The sequence below is a fragment of the Pipistrellus kuhlii genome, unplaced genomic scaffold (assembly GCF_014108245.1).
Source record: "Pipistrellus kuhlii isolate mPipKuh1 unplaced genomic scaffold, mPipKuh1.p scaffold_m20_p_5, whole genome shotgun sequence".
NCBI lineage: Eukaryota > Metazoa > Chordata > Mammalia > Chiroptera > Vespertilionidae > Pipistrellus > Pipistrellus kuhlii.
Genome location: NW_023425551.1, coordinates 79,020,728 through 79,040,221, shown reverse-complemented (window position 1 = coordinate 79,040,221; position 19,494 = coordinate 79,020,728). Strand labels below are relative to the sequence as shown.

At 58.1% G+C, this 19,494-nt stretch overlaps 1 protein-coding gene across 3 annotated transcripts; it reads left to right on the top strand.

Moving 5' to 3' along the window:
* The first annotated feature begins 7,540 nt into the window (after positions 1–7,540).
* On the top strand, positions 7,541–16,552 carry PI16 (peptidase inhibitor 16). 3 transcript variants are annotated; one of them, XM_045572979.1, is made up of 6 exons: positions 7,541–7,955; positions 11,848–12,069; positions 13,834–13,943; positions 14,217–14,305; positions 14,781–15,431; positions 15,615–16,552. In XM_045572979.1, the coding sequence occupies exons 1-6, from the start codon at positions 7,791–7,793 to the stop codon at positions 15,734–15,736; spliced, it is 1,359 nt and encodes a 452-aa protein (XP_045428935.1). In that variant the 5' UTR covers positions 7,541–7,790; the 3' UTR covers positions 15,737–16,552. The 3 variants fall into 3 exon arrangements, with proteins under 3 accessions (XP_045428935.1, XP_036269475.1, XP_045428934.1); XM_036413582.2 differs by having other exon boundaries at positions 7,543–7,955; positions 14,784–15,428; positions 15,600–16,552; XM_045572978.1 differs by having other exon boundaries at positions 7,543–7,955; positions 14,781–15,428; positions 15,600–16,552.
* The last annotated feature ends 2,942 nt before the right edge of the window (positions 16,553–19,494 follow it).

Genomic DNA, 19,494 nt, shown 5'->3' with positions numbered 1-19,494 from the left:
GGAGTGGGGGGTGGGTGTGGGGGGGCGGACACAGGGCAGGGACAGTGTGTGTGCTGGGATAGGGGTGGGTGTGGGGGGGCAGACACAGGGCAGGGACAGTGTGTGTGTGTGTGTGTGTGTGTGTGTGTGTGTGTGTGGCGGGGGGTGGGGGGGCGGACACAGGGCAGGGATAGTGTGTGTGTGTGTGTGTGTGTGTGGTGGGGCGAGGGGTGGGGGTGGGTTGGGGAGGTGGACACAGAGCAGGGACAGTGTGTGTGCTGGGGTGGGGGTGGGGGTGGGGGGGCAGACACAGGGCAGGCACAGTGTGTGTGTGTGGGGGCGGGGGGTGGGGGTGGGTGTGGGAGGGTGGACACAGGGCAGGCACAGTGTGTGTGTGGGGGGGCAGGGGGTGGGGGGGGGGGGGGGGGCGGACACAGGGCAGGGACAGTGTGTGTGTGTGTGTGTGGGTGGGGGGGGGGGGGGTGGGGGTTGGTTGGGGAGGTGGACACGAGAGCAGGGACAGTGTGTGTGCTGGGGTGGGGGTGGGTGTGGGGGGGCAGACACAGGGCAGGCACAGTGTGTGTGTGTGTGTGTGTGTGTGTGTGTGGTGGAGTGGAGGGGGTGTGGGTGTGGGGGGGCGGACACAGGGCAGGCACTAGTGGTTGTGTGGGGGGGCAGGGGGGGTGGGGGGCGGACACAGAGCAGGGACAGGTTGTGGTGTGGGGGGGGGGCAAGGGGGGGTGGGGGGGGCTGACACGGATCAGGGACAGTGTGGTGTGGTGGGGCAGGGTGTTGGGGGGGTGTTGGGGGGGCGGGACCACAGGGGCAGGCACATTGTGTTTGGGGGCAGGGGGTGGGGGGGGTTGGGGGCGGACCACAGAGCAGGGACAGTGGTGGTGTGGGGGGCAGGGGGTGTGGGTGGTGTGGGCAGGGGGTGGGGGTGGGTTGGGGGGCAGACACAGGGCAGGCACAGTGTGTGTGGTGGGCGGGGGATGGGGGCGGACAGAGACCAGGGCCAGGTGGGCAGTGGGAGGGTGCTCAGGGCCCCTGGATGGGAAGTGAGGAGAGGCAGAGCTGTGCCAGAAAGGACCGTCCAGCGTCACCGGTATCAGAATGCCTGAGCGGGAGAGGAGGGAGTGGAAGCTGAGCGGTGGTCTGTTCAGCAGGGAAACGAGTGGCGGGGACCCAGGGCCTCCGTGTAAGAAACCCTAAGAAGGCTGCAGGGAGGGGCGGGGACGGCAAAGCCAGTGTCAGAGGCCGCAAGCTCCTGCCGCCCAGTGCAGTGCCCTCCAGCCGCAGGCCGCTATTTAAACGCTAATTAACGGATCGCACTCGCCACATTCACGGCTGGACAAGGGCCTGCGGCTGGCGGCTGCCTGCGGGCGGCACCGGGGGCACCGGCACCATCGCCGGGGCCTCCGGACGGCGCTGGGGTTTGGGCAGACAGGAGATGGCACTGCGCCGGACACAGTGCAGTGAGAGCAGATGGACACCGTGCAGATGTCAGACAGACAGACAGACAGACAGACAGACAGCGGCGTGCCGGGGACCCGGGAGTCCGGGATCAGAGGGCCCGGGCGCCCCTGGCGCCCAGTGAGTGCCCGCACGTTATGGCGCCACCTTCTCCGCGGGCAGAGTCAGGCAGCTCCCGCTCAGAGGACGGGCTGGGGGGAGGGACCCTGCGGTGGGCACAGGAGACCAGACGCCTCTCCTGCTGGGAATCACGCGTCTGTTCTCATGTCCACGCCGCCCACGTGCGCCACGCAGCCGCTCCCTGCCACCGTCACCGTCCTGCGTCCTCACGGACACTCCGCTGGCCTCACTGCCGTGGCAACTTCCGCCAGCGAGGGAGAGTCCTCACAAAGCGCACAGCTGGCCTCCACTGGCACACACCCCTCCTGGGGTCCCTCTCGCTTGCCCAGCCACGGGCCCCACGGCTCTCCCCACAGCCCCCTCCCCCCTTCCCCCCAGCAGCTCCCTAGCCAAGCCGGGCCCGCACTCCTGACGGGAGGGCCTGTGTCTCCTGGGCCCCGCAGCCGGGACCAGCCGCTGGGCTCCGCAGGGATCAGTCTGCCCCGGGGAGCAGCGGCCCGGGAAGGTCCAGGCCGGGCACCCAGCACGCTGAGGCCACGGCTCCTGGCCGCAGCTCTGGCTGTGGCTGACTCTGGCACTTCAGAGGCAGGGGGAGCCCTGGTTATGATTTGGGGCTTGCAGTGCGGCCAGGCCCTTCTCTCTGGGGCAATGCATGGTGGTCCCTCTGCCCTCAGTGCCAATCCCGGAGCCATGACCCCAGACCAGCGGCTGAGGGTCCCGTCAGCCTGCTGAGGCCCCGGCCCTGCCCCTCTCCTCCTGTGGGAGCAGCTGCCGCTGTGTCCAGTGCTTTATCCATGAATGGCCTTCATTCATTCAGCGGTTCTACATATGAGCACAGTGAGGTGTGAGGGGGAGGGTTAGTTCAGCAAGTGACAGGGTTAGAGTCTGCATGGGGCGCACCTGCTGCCTCCTCTCCCTTCCTCCAGCTCTCGTCCTGCCTCTCCCTGCACCTCCATCTGCCCCCACCTCTGTGCTCTCCCCTTGCTCCCTCTCCCCCACCCCGGAAGCACAAAGGTGGGCTTGGGGTGCAGCTCTGTGGCTTCTGGCTGAGTGGGTTTCGTGCCCCCGGGGACGCAGGCTGCCCGAGCCCAGGAGCCGGAGCCCCGTCCAGGCGGCTCCCTTCCCCGGACCACCCTCGGGGGAGAGGATGAAGGTCCCTGAAACCGCTCCAGGGAGAAAGGTGTCACGCTAGTTGGAGGTGGGAGGGAAGAGGCAGGGCCGGGTGGAGGGCGACAGGGTGAAGGGAGGCAGGCAGGGGACCCTCCCCACGCAGGGCGCTGTGAGGCCTGTGTCCGCGGCCCCTCGCACACACCGCCCGCCGCCCGCTGACAGCAGTGCCGGGCCGCGGGGGCCAGTCCAGGTGGCGCCCCCTCCGTCTCCCCCACAACAGGAGCAGCGGCCGGGAAGGCCTGGTGCGTTCTTCTCCATCGCCCGGGCAGAACCAGAACCGCGTTAGGAGAGTGGTTAGAGGATCAGCCAGGACAATGGGGAGAGGGGGGAGGTGGGAGGGGCTGGACCCTCCTCCCTGGCAGCGGGGAAGCCATCTGCAGCTCACCAGGTGGCCCCGCAGCATCCTCAGCATTTGTCTCAGAGGAAGAAAAACTCGTGTTCACACAAAAATCTACACACAACGTTCACAGCAGCTCTATCAGCACAACACCAACTGGAAACAACCCAATGTCTTTCCACGACGAGTGTTAGACAGGCTGAGGCACTCGTCTGTGCCATGGAGTGCATTCAGCCACAGGAATGAGTGACCTGCCGGGATCGAGGGCATTCATGCTGAGTGAGGAAGCCGGTCTCCAAAGGGGCCTGCTCTCTGCTTCCATTCATAACCCATGACAATCTTTTCTTTTTTGTAAATCTTCACTGAGAGTACGTCTTTACTGATTTTAGAGAGAGAGGAAAGGGGGAGAGAGAAAGGACAGAGAGAGAGACATCGATGTGAGAGAGAAATATTGATCCGTTGCCTCTGTATGCTCCCCGGCCAGGGATCAAACCTACAACCTAGGAATGTGCCCTTTGGTGAACCGGACGATACTCCACTGGCTGAGCCGCCCGGCGAGTCATTTACCCGCGTCTCTGACATGATAAAGCTGCAGCTATGCAGAGCGGAGCAGTGGCTGCGGGGACAGGGTTAGGGGTGGGGTCTGACAATAAAGGGGCAGCAGGAGGAAGTTTCTCTAAGTTCTGGGTCTTGGTTGTCATGATGACAACACAAATCTGAGATCTACTTGCACAGAACTACACACACATACACATGCAGGCACACACGTACATGTATGTGCAGACCGGTGAGTGGAATCTGAATGAGGTCTGATAGCAGTGAACAGAAAACGATGTCAGCTTCCTGTTTGATATTGTGCCCGAGTTACATTAGGTGTCACCACTGCGGGGGAGGGGGTGGAAGCTGGGTAAAGGGTTCCTTGGACTCTCTGTATTATTTTTGTGACTTTCCGTGAGTCTAGTTATTTCAAAATAAAATTTGACTCTTAGAAAAATGAAATAGAAAGCAGATTTTAAAATGTCCAGTTTAAAAAAAAAACATATATATATATATATATATATATATATATATATATATATATATAAATTGATTGATTTCAGAGAGGAAGGGAGAGAGAGATAGAAACATCAACGATGAGAGAGAATCATTGACCAGCTGTCTCCTGCACACCCCCGACTGGGGACCAAGCCTGCAGCCCAGGCAAGCGCCCTTGACTGGAATCGAACCCAAGGCCCTTCAGTGGCAGGCCGATGCTCTATCCACTGAGTCAAACCCAGGTAGGGCAAAAGGCCCAGCTTTTACACCACAGATCCAGCAGACAGACAACCAGGTCAGGTCGCTGAGGGCTTCCTCGCTGCTGCTTCCCGCACCTGTGCTGAGAGCAGAGATGGCCTCCGCAGGAGAGAGAAGCTCCGGCTCAGAGCCTGGGAGCCAGCAGCAGCGGTGGAATCCCCCTTTGCCTTCAGTGTCTGAGTGGCGTTCCGCGGCTCAGATGGAGCTTGGTCTAAAAGGCATAGACAATATCCAAAAGAGAATCCACATCCCTTTGAGCCGGAAAACGTGCGTATCAGTTGGTGTCAACCACAGCCAGTCCCCTGCGGGCCTGGTTTTGTCGTGTCTTGCTCCCTCTCGCCTCCCCTACCTGCCTTCCTTCCATTCCTCTCCCCTGTCGGCTTGCCTTCACCCACCCTCTCTGCAGGGGCAGGTTGAGCCTCGGGTCCCACCGGTCACTGCTGCCCTCACCCTCTCTCGTGCGTGTGATTGGAAGGCCCGCCTCAGGGCTGTCCTGAGGCGTAGCCCCGGGGCGAGGGAAGGTGTCCGGGCAGAGCGGGCTCTCTGGCTGCGCACTGCGGTCCCCAAACACGTCCACAGGCCCCGGTCTTAACTACTCTTCGTTCCCAGCTCACCTTCCCTGTCAGGCAAACAGGCTCCTCCTTCTCCGCCTCCCCAGTCCCCGCATGTGCCCCCGCACAGCATTCTGCCCCCCAGACTCGGGCCTCCCCTCCAGCTTCAGCCTCTGCTACAACCTGGGGCCCTGTAAGCTCCTCCCCATCACAGTAACAGCGAACACACCCCATTGGCTAACTCCATGAGCACTTAGCGTGTGCCAGGCACTATCTCACACCCTATCCATGTGCTAACTCATTCAATGCTTTCAATCCTCCTAGGAGCTAGGTTCTGCTTTAAGCCTAATTTACAGATGAGGAAACTGTGGAGAAATAATTTGTCCAAGGCCACCCAACTGGCAAACCCCAAACTCTTACTTACAGCACGACATACCGGGCGGGTCTCCTGCTTCAGGGCAGTAAGAGCTGGGTCTGTCGTATTCAGCAGCTCAGCGCCTGGCTCTAACCCTTTGCTGAGTGAGGAATGAGTGAATGAACGAATGCTGCTCATTGTGCTCGGCTTACAAAGCCATTTTCCTCTGCTGCAGAGGAGCCGGGCAGCCGCATGGAGGTGACACCAGGGCAGGCTGTAGCGCCTGTGTCTGCTCTGAGTCCAGCACCCTGCCAGGCCAGGCCTTCAGCACCTAAACTCCCTGGGAGACCCACGTTTCCTTCTAAGTCTTCCTATTCCAACCTGGAGATCTCTGCCACAAAACAAAGATCTCCATCTCACAGCTTCAGCAGCCGAAGGCCCTGGAAGCTGCCCAGCGGGCTGGCGTAGGTCTAACCTGCTTTCTCTTAGTCTTCTCTCCTCCACTCTGATGTTCCCATCTCCTCCTCCCACAGACCAACCCACTTTCCTGCACTCTTCTGATTCTCCCCCACACTGTGCTCCACTCTGCCTCCTAAGTCTTTCTTCTCCCTTTTCAGCTACCCATGTATTTCCTTAATCGCATATAGATATGCCTAAGTACCTGCCGACCATTCGACCATTTGACCGGTAGCTATGACGCACACTGATCACCAGGGGGCAGACACTCAATGAACAGGCATGGAAACATGGAACGGACTGATGAATCTCAGAGGGAAGGGAGAAAGGGGAGGTGGAAAGAAATTAACCAAAGATCTTATATGCATACTAGAGGTCTGGTGCATGCATTCACCAGTGGGGTCCCTCAGCCTGGCCTGGGGGATTGGGCTGAAACCGGCAGTCCAACATCCCCCCAGGGGTCCCAGAGGTGCAGACCAGGACAAGGGACCCCACTGGTGCATAAATCGGTACACTAGGCCTCTAGTTTTAAATATAGTTATTTGAAAATCTTCTAGATTGTTATACTATCTCAAGTTTTGGAGACAGAAATCCTCCTGTGTGTGCTCATGGTAGCTCAGGTCCTCATGTGCTTTATAATTTTTGATTGTGAGCTAAAGCTGGGGATTTTCCCCCCTTGTAGATGGCCCAAGCTGGGTTGTGAAAGCTTCTTAGGGTTTTGTGGGGTTTTTTTTTTGATTGTTCATTGTTGTGTGTAGAAGCACAACTTCTTTTGTGGGCTGGTTTTGTATTGTGAGACTTGGCTGAATTTTTTAATGAGCGCTAATAGTTTTTTTGTGGTTGAATCATATTATTTTGTGTTTGCTTTTGTATTTACTCCGAGACCTGAGCAGTGACCGGTTTTATTGCATCTTCCAAAGCCAGTAAACAGACTCCTTCCAGGTCCCCATTCACCGAGAGTGCAGCTTCGAGGATCCCAGCCGAACTCCAAGCCCGGTTCCAGCTGCCTGCCTCGCGGAGGCCCAGACCTCAGTCCCGCCTGCATGGCCGCTCCAGTCCAAGTGCTTGCCCCCTGGGCCTACTTCCCTCCAGCCCCTCCCCTCGCAGCCGCTGCTCATCAGCTCATCACCCTCTGTGTTTCTGCTCTCTTCATCTGAAAAATGAATATATTCTATTTTCTACATATTTCTACATACAGGAGTGATCCCTGCACCCCACTTCCAAAGGCGCCCCTCAAGCACCTGAGCTCACAGAGAGCACGTGGGAACCGACATGTTATCCGTGGAAAGACCTGCGACCGGACACAGCTGGCGAGGGAAGCAGCCAGTCCCTCCTCCAGGAAGCAAGCATCTGCCTCCCCACAGGGCTGGGCGCCGGCCAAGCTCTCGCCCTGTGGGTGGTTGCCATCTACTGTTACCGAGGGCCTACTGTGTGCCAGACACTGTGCTGGGAGCTTTACACATATTCGACCTCCTTTAGCCCTCCTGCCAGCCCTGGGAGGCAGGCATGATTACTGTCACTGATTCAGTCCAGGAAACGGCCACACACACGGCCAGCAAAGTTGCAGAACCAAGATTCAGACTTGGTTTGGCTCACCCTTTACCAAATACACCTCGTCTTCCTCCCTCCTTCCCAAGCCATCTGCACCTTCCTCTTCCCGCCCAGTCCTCTGGGCCGGGGCTGTGGGGCTCCCCTGCCTCTGCTCTGTCCTCGGCGCCCGGGGGTGTGACCCCGGCCGAGGCTGTGTGCTTTGGGCCCCGGGGGACCCGTCCACCGGGAGGGACCGGACCGCGGCGCTCACAGGGCTGTTGGCCTGAGCCCCCGTGACTGAGAGAAGGGAGGCGTTTGCCAGGGACTCCGGGGGGAACTCCATGCTGGAGGGAACCCAGCCCTTGTCGGGACCCAAGCACCCGGCCCTCCCGGAGACATTGTGTGAGCCGGCTGGGCCTCCAGACGGCCCCTCCCGCCGCCCCAGCCAGGGTGGTGCTGGTGTGGGAGGGACTTTAAATCCGGCTGCCAGACCCCCGGACGGCAGAGGCAGAGAGGGCTGGCCACCATGCTCAGCTCCCGCAGCCTCCTGGCGCTGCTGCTCCCGCCACTGCTCCTGCTGGGGGCCGCCCCGGGCCCCGCCGGAGCCCTCAGCGCCGAGGAGAGACGCGAGATGGTGGAGCTGCACAACCTGTACCGGGCCCAGGCGGCCGCCGCCAACATGCTGCGGATGGTGAGTGTGGGCAGGCACACCTGCCAGGCTGAAGGGTGCGGCCGGGCCCCCCACCAGCCGCTCCCGTCCCTCAGCCAACGCTGTCCCCCGGGCTCCCTCTCCAGCCAGGACAGGGTCTCCGAAATTGTATGACTCCCAGGTCCCCATGGCAGCCCCGCCATAGGACGAGGAAGCAGGCTTAGGGGGCAGGGGGCCTGCAGGGGCTGACAGGGCCAGGCCTGGGTGACCCCGCTCCCCTCCAGCGCCCTCCCCCAGCCCTTCCTAAATGCACGTGCCACCGGGAGGGGAACCCCTAGGTGACAACCGTCTGTAGATGCCTCCCAAAGAGGGAGGAGAGGAATCGGCAGCAGGACCAGCCCAGGCGCCTGAGCAGGAGGGCGGCCTGAGGTGGCGGCACTGAAGCAGGCAGGGAGCACCTCGTCCAGCCACCTGCAAGACTTTGGGGGAGTCTCTGAACCCCGGAAGGACCCTCTGCTTCTCGTCTGTAAAGCGAGGTCATAACTGAGTCACACGTGTATCAACGTGGGCTGACTCTCGTAGATGTAATTTTGAGTTGGGGTAAAAATGAAACCTCAGCCCTCGCCAGTTTGCTCAGTGGTTAGAGTGCGGGCCCACAGACGGAAGGGTCTCGGGGTGATTCCGGTCCAGGGCACACACCTGAGTTGCAGGCTTGATCCCTGGCCCCAGTCGGGACGCGTGCAGGAGGCAACCAGTATCTCTCTCTCACATCGATGTTTCTCTCTCCCTGTCCCTCCCCCTCCCTTCCACTCTCTTTAAAAATCAATGGAAAAAATATCCTCAGGTGAGGATTAACAGAAAATTAAAGAAATCTCAAGTACATATATACTAGGATATATTTACATGACGTTTGAAAATGTAAAAAACACTGTTATAACAGGTGGAACTCGTGCTGGCTCGGTAAACACACATGCACAGCCTGCGCAGGACAGAGCCACTCAGGTGGTGGCCACTCTGCCTCAGGGGAGGTTATCTGATGGCAGCGTGGGGCAGGCTGTTCCCCTCAGGATTTGGAGAGATGAAGTGAGAACTTCACCCCCTTCCTGCTCTCCCCGAGGACTAGCCGGCCAGCCCCCGTGCCCCTCTGAAGCGGCCGGAGGGTGATGAGCAGTGACCAGGGAGCCGGAAGTTCAGTTCAGTTCAGAGCACGGTCACACCGGGGACACAGCCGCAAGCCGGAGTGCGAGCCCGGAGTGTTAACAGCCGAGTCCAGTCCGGCGAGGGGACTGGTGGCCCCTTTACCGTCAAAGGCCTGTTTCCTGATCTGTCACAAGGGGTGGCATCCCTGCCCAGAGGGCCGGCAGGATGGCACAGGAGCGAATGGGGGGGGGGGGTGTCAGCCAGGGACTGAGACACAAACCAGGAGCCGGTACCACTCTGCCAACGACTCTGACTGAGCCCGGAATACATCATCAGACCTCAGTTTCCCCATAGGCAGGGCCTTCCTGCCCACAGCCTTGCTGGCTGAGGCTGGGGCTTCGCCGGCTGGGAGCCACTTTGCCTACAGAGATGGGCCTCAGGGCGGGCAGCACTCCTGCAAGCAGGTTGGCATTGGGGGGCACAGGCTCAGCCAGCCTCTCAGTGGTAAATGCAGGCTCTGGAGCCACAAGGCCTGGGGTCCAATCTCTTTTCTTGTAATATATTTTTATTGATTTCAGAGAGGAAGGGAGGGGAGAGAGAGAAAGGGGGAGAGAGAGAGAGAGAGAGAGAGAGATGGAGGGAGGGAGAGAGAGATCAGTGATGAGGTGGAATCATTGATCGGCTGCCTCCTGCTCGCCCCACAATGAAAGATGGAGCCTCCTACCAGGCCTGAGCCCTGACCAGGAACTGAATGATGACCTCCTGGTTCATAGGTCCATGCTCAGCCACAGAGCCACGCCGGCCAGGCTCAGATTTTAACTTTGCCAGGCATTAGCTGTGTGACCTCAGCCAAGTCACTTAGCCTCTCTGTGCCTCAGACCTCCTCATCTGTAAATTGGGGGTGAGAATAGAACAATCCCTGGCTGAGTGGCCGTGAGGACTAAATGGTAAGCATGTGGGAAGCACTCAGAGCAGCCTGACAATTAGTAGTTCTCAGTAAGAGTGGGATTAACAAGAGGGAGTGGCCGTGGGTGAGGCAGGTGGGGGTCAGGTGGACTCCTCTCTCTCTCAGCCTCCACATGTGACCATCACCACCTTTACACCCAGAGGCTCCTCTTCCCGAGTCCTTCCTCCTGCCCCAGTCTCTTCGGCACAACGGATTCAGCCTTCCTGTTCTCCTCCCGGACACCCAGAGCGGCCGCTCCTGCCCCGGCTCCGGCTGCACTGCCAGAGCCAACGGCCCCACAGGCTGAGCCCTCGAAGCCCCCCTGGCTCCCAGTGCTCAGGACAAGCTTCACCTGAGGAGGCTCTGTGCCTGGCCTGCTGCCCCTCCTCCCTGCCTCTGCCCCTCCTCCCTGCCTCTGCCCCGCCTCCCTGCCTCTGCCCCTCACCTCCCTGCCTCTGCCCTCTGTCGGCCCCCCCCCCCCCTTCAGGCTGGGCTCAGTGGCCCTCTGGTGCCTCTATGGACCCATGCGTATCTCACTCACCACGTGGCGGCCATCAGTGGCTCATGGCGATGTGAATTTGGGCTCCTGGGTCCTTGTTGTTGCTTGGGCTGGCGCGGTGCCCAGGACTGTTGAGTGAGTGAATAAGTGAAGGGATGATGACCATGTGGCCAGTAGGGTGGTGCTGTGACTCCCGAAACTCCCCAGGGGTCTTGGGACACTAAGAAGCCTTAGGACAGAGCGGTGCCCTCCAGGTGGGGCCCAGGCAGCTGGTGGAATGGAAACGCAGGGGCTCTGAGCAGAGGCTGCCTAAAGCAGGGACCGTCTCAGCCATCCTCAGCTGGCAGGTCCCTGCTGTGCCATCCCTGAGCCAGCCCTGAGCCATCTCTGTGCCAGACCTGAGCCATCTCTGTGCCAGCCTTGAGCTAGCCTGAGCCATCTCTGTGCCACCTCTGTGCCAGACCTGAGCCATCCCTGTGCCAGCTCTGAGCCAGCCCTGAGCCATCTCTGTGCCAGCCTTGTGCCATTCCTGAGCCATCTCTGTGCCAGCCCTGAGCCAGCCCCGTGCCAGCCCTGAGCCAGCCCTGTGCCATCCTGAGCCGGACGGTGGGATGCGTGGTTGCCCCACCTGAAGGAGCTCACAGTCTAGTGTGCAGTCCGGCCAGCCTGCCAGGCGCCCTGTCCTTGTCCCGGCTCCCTGCCCCTTCCCCCCATCCCCCCTCCCACTCCTGCCCCGGTGTGAGGGGGCCTCCGGGACCAGGAATTTGAGACAAAAGGTCCCGGAGAGGGAAGGGACTCACCCCGCCACGGGGCCGGGCTGTCCCAGCCAGTGCTCCATCCACGCCGGCGGCTCCGGAGAGCCGTGTGAGCGGGGATGGGTGTGGACACAGCCCCCTCCTTAGGGAGCCGAGCTCTCGGTGCTTTCTGGGCCGCCCGGCCCCGCAGCTGGACGGCCTCGGAGGGTGGAGACCGAGTGTGGGCCAGGCGATCCTTCCAGGAGAAGCCGGAGGAAGTTTAATGGGATCCAGGCTCCCTCCTCACCCTTCGGTCAGCTGCCTTGTTAGTCTCTTCCCACCCACCCTGCGCTGTGCCCAGCGAGGGACCCAGCACCTCAGAGGCCCCTCCCCTCCATGCTCTCCTCCTGCCGTCACCCCGTGGCCGACGGAGAGCCCTGCCTTTGGGGGGAACGTTCTCGGGAAGAGGCCTCCGCACCGGGCACCTTGAGGTCTGCCGGCGGTGCAGGCGGCCAGGAGGGAGGCAGGGGCATCGCTGCCAAGTCCCACTGGGATATTAACATGAATTAATAAGATCACGGTCCCTAACCCTAACCCTGACCCTCCTCCCCGCAGAGGTGGGACGAGGAGCTGGCCGCCTTCGCCAAGGCCTACGCCCGGCAGTGCGTGTGGGGCCACAACAAGGAGCGCGGGCGGCGCGGGGAGAACCTGTTCGCCATCACGGACGAGGGCATGGACGTGCCGCTGGCCGTGCAGGAGTGGCACGTGGAGCAGCAGCACTACAACTTCAGCGCGGCCGCCTGCGAGCCGGGCCAGGTGTGCGGCCACTACACGCAGGTGCGGGCGAGAGCGGTGGGCGGGGCCTCGTGGGCGGTGGGCGGGGCCTCGTGGGCAGCGGGCGGGGCGGGCCCACCTGCCCCATCACCCGCCCCAGTGCCTTAGGCCACACTCTGAGCCCTTCAATCCTTCTTAAAAGCCATCACTCCACAGTTGTTAATGACCATCTAGACCTGACAATGTCTGCTTCTCACACTGATAGACCATTTCCAGTTCTCTCTATAAAAATCTGAACACCCAGGCCGCCCCTCGGCCTCCCGCTGCTGAACAGACTCAAGTTCGGTGTCTCGGAGCCCGTTTCTGCCCGGCAGTTACTGCACAGGCCACCCCATCCAAGCCGGAAACAGCCAGGCCCCAGCAGCAAGGACCCCCACTCTGTCCCCCCGCTCACTGTCCCTCTTTTGTCATTTCTCATGGTGTCTCAGTTGCTGCTTCTAACCTGCCAAAGGGGAAAAACAAACAAACAAACAAAAAACAAATACATAATTTTGTTGTTTAAATTTTTGTTTGCTTTTAAAAAACAACATAAATGAGAGCAAATTGTCACAGAGGGAAGGTTTCGGGAGCCTCTGAGAGCTTGTCCCTGCCTCTCACAGTCGCTTTTTGCTTATGGATTCTCACTGCATTTGGAAAGTTTGAGTCTGCAGATATGGGGTGTAAGGGTGTGTGCTGGGGGGAGCACCATTAAGTTCCTGAATTCTCTTTTTCCTCCTCCCAATGCTTATCTGTTGTTTAACAATAACACAAAGACAAGTTTTGGGTTTTTTTGTTTTTTTTTTTAAAGACAAAAATAAACCAACCATCTTCCCACCCATATCCACCAATTCCATTTTCCAGTGCCGCCTTTGAGTGGTATTCTTAGTGCTAATCTTTAGGGCAGGAAATCCCAACCTCACCCACCGAGATCAGGAAGTTATGAGGGTGCAGCAGCCCCCTCTGTACCCTGCCATCCCCACCCGATCCTCCCAGGGATTGCTGCCAGTGCCCAGCACAGCACAAGGGGGTCCGCCCCGCCTCCACCCCAGCGTTCTCTAGGGCTGAGTGCACACGCCCTTGCTCAGCTCTGCCTGGGAGATGCTCAGCATCCCTGGCGGACCTTCGGCTGATGTGAGCAGAGACGCCAGTCCTGGGAGGGTGGGCAGAAGCAACAGTCAGAGCCAGAGTTCACAGCAAAAACCCGCCCGTGTGAGTGGCTCCTGGGCAGCCGAGGCCTCGAAATAGCCGGTCTCCAGCCATGTGCACAAAGACTGTTTTGACTTCTTAAATTTTATACTCGAGGCAGAACTCCTAGCAGCCAGGAGACCCCTTAGAGATGGCAGGGCCCTGCTTCCTTGTGATTTGGGGAAAGTCCCACTTCCCAAATGGCTTCTCCTGTTTCTTTCCTTGGAGTTTACTCGTTGCCGAGTTTAAGATTCTCCCATTGGAAATCAATTCCTTTGGATAGACCCGTCGTTTAAAAAGCAGGAGCCTCTGGGAACAGCCCACAGGAAGAATGCATGAGGGCATAGCAAAGGGGATGGTTTTCAGAGGGAGAGAGGCCTGGTGAAATGGTGGTTGGCAGGGGAGAGTAGTCTGCTCAGGACAAACCCGCACCCTGCCCTTCCCACCCTCGTTCAGAGCTTTGTCCTTAAGCTGCATGTCATCGGGGGCTTGGACCTCACAGGCTGCAAGGCTGGCTCCTCTCCCCGCCCGCAGAGGCCGGTCAGAGCGACTCCAGCCAGGGCCCGGCCCATCCACGCCAAACTTGGTTTTGCCCTCCTTCAGGTGGTCTGGGCCAGGACAGACAGGATTGGCTGTGGCTCCCACTTCTGCGAGAAGCTCCAAGGAGTGGAGGAGACCAATATCCACTTACTGGTTTGCAACTATGAGCCCCCGTGAGTCCGAGGGAGCCGTTGGGGTGGGCAGAGCCAAGAGGACTGGGTTGGATGCAGTCTAAGGAGGTGGGTGGGGGTAATCTGGAGCCCAGGCCCTCTATGCCCCTGGGGGTGCCGTGAGGGGACCTATAAGTCTGCTCTCACTGATCCAGCCAATTAGTTGGGGCAAGTAAGAAGAGCCTGGGCACTTCCGGTCTAGGTGTGTGTATAAGGGCTAGAGTCAGGGGTTGTCAGGGAACCCCCAACCCCCAGCATCCTCCTTGCCTCCTGCAGGGGGAACGTGAAGGGGCACAGGCCCTACCTGGAAGGGACTCCGTGCTCCCAATGTCCCTCCGGGTACCGCTGCGAAAATTCCCTCTGTGGTGAGTCTGGGATGGGGTGCGGAGGAAGAGGAAGGTGAGGGGAGGGACGCACCTGAGCAGGGCGTGGACCGGGGAGGGGCCCAGGGGGCGCGACCTCCAGGGGCCTTCGGCAGTCCCACCCCATCCGGGTTCCCAAGCCCGTTTGGCCCTCCTTGGGCAGCCACTTGGGCGCCCTCTCATCCCAAGTGACCGGATTTCAACCCTCGCAGCAGAGAGTAGCGCTGGTAAGGGGAAGGGTTGTAGGGGGGGGGGGGGGGGGGGGGGCAGATGGGAAAAGCCAGGTGGACAGGCCAGTTGGTGGGCGTGTTAGGAACTGGGATCCAGATGAAAACTGGAAATGCGAGTGCAGAGAGAGGAAGGCTTGGACAAGGAGGTGATGGAGGAGCAGCCATATCAACCACGAGAAGTAACGTTTATTATCAGAGGTCTATGGGGTCCTGCTTGAAGCACTAATGCCAGGCCTTGTCTCTCGTAGCAGAACCCATGAGCGACCCAGAGGAGGTAACTGAGACCCCATCTTTCCTGGCAACAGAAGCCTCAGACTCTAGGAAAGAGGGCATCGCCACTTCCCTGGCAACAGAAACTTCATCCTTCTTGGTAACAGAGGTCTCAGGGCCCCTGGCAACCAAAGCTCTACCTACTACAGAGACCAAGGCCTCAACTTCCTTAGCAATGGAAGGCCCATCCTCCATGGCAACTGAGGTTCCATCTTCCTTAACAACTGAGTTCCTTCCGATTTTGGAAACTCACAGCCCGCTCTCCTTGGATGAGGGAACGGCTACCTCCCCCAAATCGACCCATGATCCCACCTCAAAAGGGGTAGACCAAGAGGCCAGCGAGACAACAATGCCCTCCACGAGCCCAGAGAATTCTCTGCACCTCCAGGTGTTCCCGACAGGGACACAAGGGCTGCTACCCCCCTCCCAGGAGAAGGGCAAGTCTGAGGCCGAGTTGCCTTCATCCAGTGAGGTCTCGGCCCCAGTTCCTCCAGCCCAGGAGGAGCCAAATGAGCTGCCGGCCACGCTGAACCACGATGTGCCCATCCTCTCCAAGTCCCTGCCCGACTTTCTCAACACAGGGGCCACCGCCAATGCCATGGGCAGCCGCACCCTGGCCCTGCAGTCAGGTGAGGCCTGCAGTGTCCGCCCTACCTTCCTTCTTGGGTCCAGACCGTCACCGTGAGGGACATGTGCCCTCTGAGCAGGAGCTGCGTCCTGGCTGCTGGGCCCCCGCCTGCATGCTTGGTGGGGGGGTGGGAGTTCAGGCAGAGCTGTCTCCGGGCCAAGGCAAACCCCTTCCCTTCCTGTAGGTGCAGAGGACCCTGCAGGGTCTGAAACCTATGCCGGGCTGACCTCGGGCTCCGGCCACATCTGGGGCCCTCTTCTGGCTCTGCTGCTACTGCCTCCCCTGGTGTTGGCTGGAATCTTCTGAGGGGTCACTACTCAAAGGCAAGGCCTGGTGCGGGGGACCCTGGCCTCATGCCTACTCTGGATCCTCCTCCGCCAAGTGAGAGGCCACATCTTCCCAGGCAGGTCCTGCTCTGTGGCCCAGCAGCCGCCTCCAACCCAGCTTCCGGCGCTGTCCAGGCAGCGCCTCCGCCTCCAGCGGCCGCCCCTCCACTAGCTCGGACTGAGCGCTCTTCCCGTGGCTGTGGCCCTGCTTTCTAGGGACAGGAGATCTTGGGGCTCTCCAGGAACCCCTGGCCCCTCCCAGGCCCCTGGCCTCTTCCCGGAGACATCTGAGTCCCAGCTATTCCCAGAGGTGCCTCCTGCCTTCCCAGAGTGAGGAGGTCAGCTGCCCTTCTGCCATCTCCCTCACTCAGTCCCCAGCCCCCCAAATAAAATGCTTAGTGGCCAAAGGCCCTCTGGAAGGGAAGGCTGCAGGGCACGCGCCTCGCTCAGACATCTTACCCGGCTGGCGGTGAGCTCAGGCTGCCGCCTGAGACTGCACATCTGACCTGGGCCCCTCCTGTGTCAGTCCAGGGGTGAGGGGGGATTCTGGGGAGACCCCTGCCTGCCTGGCCTGGGTTGACTGCCTCCCTCTTCCTACTTGCCATGTAGCTGGGGGTGGGGGGGTGGGAGGGGTAGGGGGCAAGTGGACAAGCCCCACCTGGTGGGGTGCTATGGGTGGGGCAGGCAGACACCAGGAGTGGGAAACAGCTCTGATTCCTGAATAAAAGCCTGTGTCAGATACCCGGTCTCCATGCTTGCGAGGGCAGGTGGCGCTGAAGAGGCTCAACACCTCCCCTGCCAACCTGTGGCACCTGTTCTCTCTTCTCACACCCCCTTCCCCCAAATACTCCATTTAGCTCTTTGGGGCACCTTCCTTTCCTTCATGTCAGCATCAAATCGTCAGGCTGCTGGCAGGAGGGTAAAGGGCCCAGGGCCCTGGGCTGGCTCTCCCAGCTCCAGGACTCACCAGTCAGGCCACGTTGGGTTCGGTGCCCGGGGTCGAGGAGTGGCATGCACCCTCTTCCCAGGGTGCTGCTACCCAGGTGCCCCTGGGATACAAGGCCAGAAATGGAGCCAAGCCCTGGTGACTGGAGGAGTCCTGAGGAAGGCGGAGTCCCAGACACTGCCCCAGCGGGCACAGCAGGGCTGTGCAGACGTGCAGCGGGCAGGAAGGCACAGTGTGTGTGCAGGGCCAGCAACAGTAGGTGGCTGAGGGCGACCTGGTGCCACGCTGGTGTTGGTGTTGATGCTGGTGAGGGCAGAGCGACTGTCTCCCGACTAAAGCCAGTGTCAGCAGTTAAACAGGAGGCATTCAAGACAGGCCAGGGATGCCTGCCTTTCATACATGTACAATATAAAAATATGATACCATATATGTCTATTAAGATATAACTCGCATAACATGAAACTCACTCATTTAAATTGTACACTCAATGGTTTTAAGTGTCTTCACAGGGTGGTGCAGCCGTCACCAAGGTCAATTTTAGAATATTTTTATTCTAAACCCCACTCCCATTAGAAGTCACGTCCTCTTTCCCTCCAAGCCCCCTCCCCCCAGACCTAATCCACCACTAATCCATTGTCTCTGTGGACTTGCCTATTCTGGACATTTTGTATACATAGAATCATACACTATGTGGCCTTTTCACGTAGCATAATGTTTTCAAGGTTCCTCCAGGTAGTAGAATAGAGCAGTCCAGCACTCCATTCTTTTTTTATTACCAAGTAATACCGGTATTCCATTGTATGATTATTTACCCGCCCCTAAGGCGGTGGGCACTTCAGTTGCTTCCATGTTGGGGCGAGTATAATAATCCTGCTAGACACACTCCTGGACGTTTTCATTTCTCTGGGAGAGATACCTAAAAGTGGTATCCCATGTTAACTCTGGATCCTGTGGTAACTCATGTTTAACTTCATCCTCTTCCATTGGTCTGTCTGTCTTTCTTATTGCCAGCATCACACCAAAGTGACTACTATAGCGATGGACTAAGTTTTGAAATCAGGAAGTGCAAGTCCTCCAACTTTGTTCTTTTTTAAGATTGTTTAGGCTACTCTAGGCACCTTTAATTTTAGGACCAGCTTCTCAAATTTCTGCAAAGAAGTCAGCTGAGATATTAACAGGGTGTGTGTAAGCTGCCATCCTGACAATGTTAAATCTTCCGATCCATGAGCATGGGATGTGTTCCCATTCATTTAGGGCTTCTTTAATTTCTTTCAACAATGTTTTAGAGTTTTCAAAGTGTAAGCTTTTCAATTCTCTTGTTAAATTTGTTCATAAGTACTTTGTTACTTTTGATGCTATTATAAGTAAAATCCTTAATTTCATTTCTACTTTGTTCAATTGCAAATGTATAGAAATACAATTGATCTTGAATCCTATGACTTTGCTGAAATCACTTATTATAGAAGCATTTTTAGTGGATTCCTTAGTATTTAAAAAATGTTTTTATTGATTTCAGAGAGAGGAAAGAAAGGGAGATAGAAACATCAATGAGAGAGAAGCATTGATTGGCTGCTTCCTACAAGTCCCTTACTGGAGATCAAGCTCACAACCAGGGCCTGTGTCCTGACTGGAAATCCAACCAGCAACCTCTTAGCACATGGAACAAGGCTCAACTACTGAGCCACACAGGCCAGGGCCTTGGGATTTTTTATATACAAGATCATGTCACCTACAGTTTTACTTCTTCTTTCTGATAGTCCCTCCAGGGCACTGAGCAGTGGCAAGAGCAGACATCCCTTCCTTCTTCCTGATCTTTGGGGAGAAGCATTAGGTCTCTCCCCATTCAGTGTTCTTTGTGGAGTTTTCATACTTATCAGGGTATATCATTGACTAGGTTGAGAAGTTCTCTATTCCTAGGTGTTTTTTTTATTATTATTTTTTTATTTAAAAAAATATATTTTATTGATTTTGTACAGAGAGGAAGGGAGAGAGATAGAGTTAGAAACATCGATGAGAGTCACCGATCAGCTGCCTCTTGCACACCCCCCACTGGGGATGTGTCCGCAACCAAGGTACATGCCCTTGACCGGAATCGAACCGGGGAACTTTCAGTCCCCAAGCCGATGCTCTATCCACTGAGCCAAACCGGTTTCGGCCCCTAGGTTTTTTTTGTTTTGTTTTTAATGTTTTTATCATGAAGGTGTTGAATTCTGCCACATACTCTGTGTCTACTGAAATGATCCTTTGGCTTTTGTCCCTTTTGTGGGTGTTTACATCGATTTTCAGATGTTGACCCAATTGTCCCAGAGGACGTTTTCCAATGCTGCCTCCTGTGAAGAACACCCTCAGGATCACTGTCACCTGAGAACCTGTCCCAGGCCAGGGGCGGGGCCTCTTTGGGAACGCATGCAGAGGGTGGGAGGGGCTGGCTCCCAGCACAGGCGGCTGCTGCCACCTCGGGCTTCATCACAGGGGTCCCTGTCACAGGCTTGCCCGGCTCTGTCCATCAGAATGAAGTGTCCCTGGGTGGGGGTGGTGACTGGCTTCACAGCATTCCCGAGCCCATCACCCCTCCTTCTGCAGACAGCTCAGCTTCCCTCCTGCCCCAATACAACCCACCTCTTTTGCCAGACTGGGACTTTGCCACTCTGTTTCCTGGACTGCCAGGGAGCATGCCAGGTGCTCAGAGGGCCCAGGCATCAAAGGGAGCATTTAATACACACATATGCATCTGAATATTGAACTGAAAACTTGCTTTTCAGTTCAGACGTAAAACCTGGACTCTGCTCAAC

Excerpts from the sequence above, each read along its gene's own strand:
- PI16 (XM_045572978.1), top strand. The coding sequence starts at position 7,791 with ATGCTCAGCTCCCGCAGCCTCCTGGCGCTGCTGCTCCCGCCACTGCTC. Across the intron at positions 7,956-11,847 it reads CCGCCAACATGCTGCGGATG|AGGTGGGACGAGGAGCTGGC; the intron begins GTGAGTGTGGGC and ends TCCTCCCCGCAG. Across the intron at positions 13,944-14,216 it reads GTTTGCAACTATGAGCCCCC|GGGGAACGTGAAGGGGCACA; the intron begins GTGAGTCCGAGG and ends TGCCTCCTGCAG.